The sequence below is a fragment of the Dipteris shenzhenensis genome, chromosome 12 (genome assembly GCF_047967505.1).
Source record: "Dipteris shenzhenensis isolate YYH24624 ecotype China chromosome 12, Dip_SZ_1.0, whole genome shotgun sequence".
Lineage (NCBI taxonomy): Eukaryota > Viridiplantae > Streptophyta > Polypodiopsida > Gleicheniales > Dipteridaceae > Dipteris > Dipteris shenzhenensis.
In genome coordinates this window covers 4,912,424-4,915,882 of record NC_141607.1, presented here as the reverse complement: position 1 = coordinate 4,915,882, position 3,459 = coordinate 4,912,424, and the positions used below count along the sequence as shown (strand labels likewise).

Below are 3,459 nucleotides of genomic sequence, written 5' to 3'. Positions count from 1 at the left end.
AAAGTGAACTTTTGATTTGAAAAGAATATTTTCAGAAAGTAAAATTTTGATTTGGGAAGGATATTTTCACAAAGTAAACTTTTCATTTGGAAAGGATATTTGGGCTCTATCAAAAAACAACAGAAAAAGTCCAAAATTAATGAAATAGGTGTTATTATTACGTTTGGATAAGGGAAGAAGTAATAGTGTACCTACTCAAGGAGGTTCCTTTATAGTTTTCAGTGGCACTATGCTTATTTAGGACTCTCCTATCCCTTACCTAGTTCCCACTAACCAAACTGCCTCCTATTCACTAGCTTCTGCGACTACTTCCTCAGGTGCTTCGCTTATGCTCTCTCTCTCTCTCTCTTTATTCCGTTGACATCAGTCCTCCCTTGTTTTGTCTCTCCTCCGCACTCATTTGGTGCATCATGTACTAGCTTTGCTTTGATCACTGTGCCTTCATTGGTCCCCCTGTTGCTCAGTTGTGCTCTATGGGTGCCTTAGTCTTTGGGATGTAGCCTTTGGTGTCTGCTTACCGTCACCTTTTAGGAACGTAACCAATAGTTACATGCTAGATATACGCTTCTCGCATTTCAGTTTTGTGTGTAAACAATGCCTGGGAATAACATGTAAGATATCTTCAAACTGTGCAAGCAATAAACCAGGAAATAGAACCCAAAACCAACGACTTTGCTGATGATGAACTTCTAACTGACACTTTAGTTCACGGCATCTACAATAGTCAGCAAGTTGTCGACTATGAAAATCAAACAATTGCTATTGCACCATGTGAAGGTTTCTCACGACTAGGCATTTTCAAAGACAAATTTTGTGAAAAGCTTGCATATCCTAAACTATTCTTTGACACAGTGCGAGCATACAATGTTCTTGAACGTACTTCCTACCAAACCATAGTTAAATGGGAATTAATGAACGTAGATAGACGTTTTGCACTATCAATAGAAAATATTTTCTTCAAAACAATGAAAATCCTTGTCAAACAAATACTTTCATCATCTTGGGTGCGCATGCTCAAATTAGGGCAACCACAAGGAAAGTCACTTTAAGCAAAGGATGCAATAATAGACACTAACATAGAAAAGCTCTTACAATCGAATATAGGCTATTGTGACTTCTCACAATTTCAAACATCATCAGAGTGCAAACACTATCTCAAAAAAATCTTTTCGCAATGGTTAGACAATTGGGAACACCTACCTTTTTCATCACTTTGTCATCTGCACTTGTAAAATGCATGAAGAAACTAAACCCAAATTCATGTACCACAAACCACAATAATTCAAACGACGAAATTGGAAAATCTTATACGCTCGGAACCAGTTACTTGAAATCAAGCAATCTTTGAGACCCAAGGCATAGGGTCTCTAGCTGGCAGACGCGTTATCTTACTCATTCATTTCAAGGTCTTGTGGCTCTACCGCCAAGTTAACGTTGAGCAAGAGGGCGACGGGGTGTGGGGATAACAAGGAGGGGATGAGCGAGAGATGCAGTGATTCCGAGTGTTTCTTCCATTGGGATGGACGCAGAGGAGGCATGCTCCCAATCAAAGCTGTGCGCTAGGTTCGCCATAGCAAGGCTGGCCATTGCGATGCCCATGTGCATGCCGGGGCAGGAGCGTCGCCCGCTGCCGAATGGCAAGAGTTCGTAGCTTTTCCCGGAAAGAACTACGTCTTTGGCATGTCCGTGGGGGTCAAGGAACCTCTCCGGCATGAATTCAGTGGCCTTTTCCCACTGGTTGCCCTCTCTGCCTATAGCCCACACATTCACCATGAGCCTGGTGTTTGGGGGTAGTCGATACCCTGCCACCTCTGTTGCTTGCTTTGCGAAGTGTGGAACGAGGAAGGGCGCTGGTGGATGCAGCCTCCATACCTCCTTCATCACCGCCTGCAGATATGGTAGCTTTGGGAAATCCGACTCTTTCACTTGCCTCTCATTTCCCACGGCCGCATCCAGCTCCTCTTGGAGCTTCTTCATCTTCTCTGGAGCTCGGAGGATCTCCGCCATGGCCCATTCCACCGAAGAGCTCGTGGTGTCCGTGCCTCCAAACAGGAGTTCCTGCGAGGATTAAAAGAGAGCTGGTGATTCAGTCAACTTGCGCGTTGGAAAGGAAATGAATAGTCTGCTAAGAGTTCAGACATAGGTGAGCAATCGAGAGGAGCCCGAGCGCATCGAAGGAAGACAGACGAATCGAACAGAGTTAGCTCGTACGACGGGAAATACGGAAATAAACGCAAACGATCAGTTAGAGTATTCCTGTTTTCAACTTTGATCCAGTGGAGAAAACGCAGAAACGTACAAACAGCATTGCTTTCACGGCACTCGTGTCGGGTGCAGTCAGTTTTTTGTTGAAATCCAAGAGCGATGTGAGCATGTCCGTAGGCGTTGCTCCTCCATCCTGGATAGCGTGCAGGCGCTTGCTCACAATCTTTTCGAGGATTGCGTCCAGAGACTTGACCGCAGCATCGATACGGTTTCGGTATCCGCCAGGGTCGAACCACTTGAGATAAGGAATGAGATCTCCTATCATGGGCTTAGCGAAAAGCTCACTCAGCTCTGGAAACACCTTCATAAGCCCTGAGAGTTCCGCCCTTTCACTGAACAAAGTCCGTGTTACGACGTTAGCAGCCCATGGGCCTAGCAAGCTCCGAATGTGCAAAGCTGTGCCAGACAGTTTCTCCGTCTCTAGAAGAAAGGAAGCAATCTCTTCGTCTCTGAGGCTCTTGTAGCCTCTTGTGCTCTTGACGGACAAGATCTCCTGCACGTACAGCTTGCGGATATCCCGCCACCTCTGATTGTATTCCATGAATACCGCAGCTTGATTTCCGTAGAGGACACGGTCGGCGATTTCTATCTGAGGTCTATTTGCAAACTCTTCGTCATGTCCAAGAAAGAACTGCTTCGCCATAGCAGCGGAAGAGATGACAACAGTCGGTGCGCTTCCCAGGCGGAGAAACATAATGGGTCCATACTTCTGCGCGAGCCTGTGAAGCGATTTATGAGGAGGTGCACGGAAGAGGTGCAGATGCCCGATGACGGGCAAACAGGGTGGGCTGGGTGGAAGGCGTCGTGGCGATGCATAAGTTATGTAGAGCCACGCCAACGTCGCAACGAAAGCAGGCAGGCAGAGTGCGATCACGTAGGATGCAGCAGGCGAGCTCCATAGCAGCGACATGGTTTTGTTCCGATCGACAATGGAGAGAGCGTTCAGCTAAGCAGAGCTGCAGACGTATCTGCACGCCTGTATTGAGCCGCTCAGCCGCAGGAGCTAGCTCATTCTTGTAGCTCGCGTGGCTTTGACTCGTATAGTATGTGAAATCGACCTCAAGGTTTAAACAATCTTTTCTGTGGAAATGGCAACCCCCCAACCCAAGGTTTCCTTTCAGGCCTTCCAATCTGCCCAAAATTTGACTTATCGAGGAAATATAATGATCTTTAAGCTTATGCAGGGCTTCATAT

General features: G+C 46.4%; 1 protein-coding gene and 1 pseudogene across 1 annotated transcript; both read right to left on the bottom strand.

Annotated features, from left to right (window-relative positions):
• Positions 1 to 1,428: 1,428 nt before the first annotated feature.
• On the bottom strand, positions 1,429 to 2,007 carry LOC147895720 (cytochrome P450 76C2 pseudogene; annotated as a pseudogene).
• A 238-nt stretch (positions 2,008 to 2,245) lies between these two features.
• Positions 2,246 to 3,175, bottom strand: LOC147895719 (cytochrome P450 71AP13-like). Its single transcript, XM_087382824.1, has one exon. It carries the CDS (start codon positions 3,173 to 3,175, stop codon positions 2,246 to 2,248), a length of 930 nt encoding a protein of 309 aa, XP_087238950.1.
• Between the last annotated feature and the right edge of the window lie 284 nt (positions 3,176 to 3,459).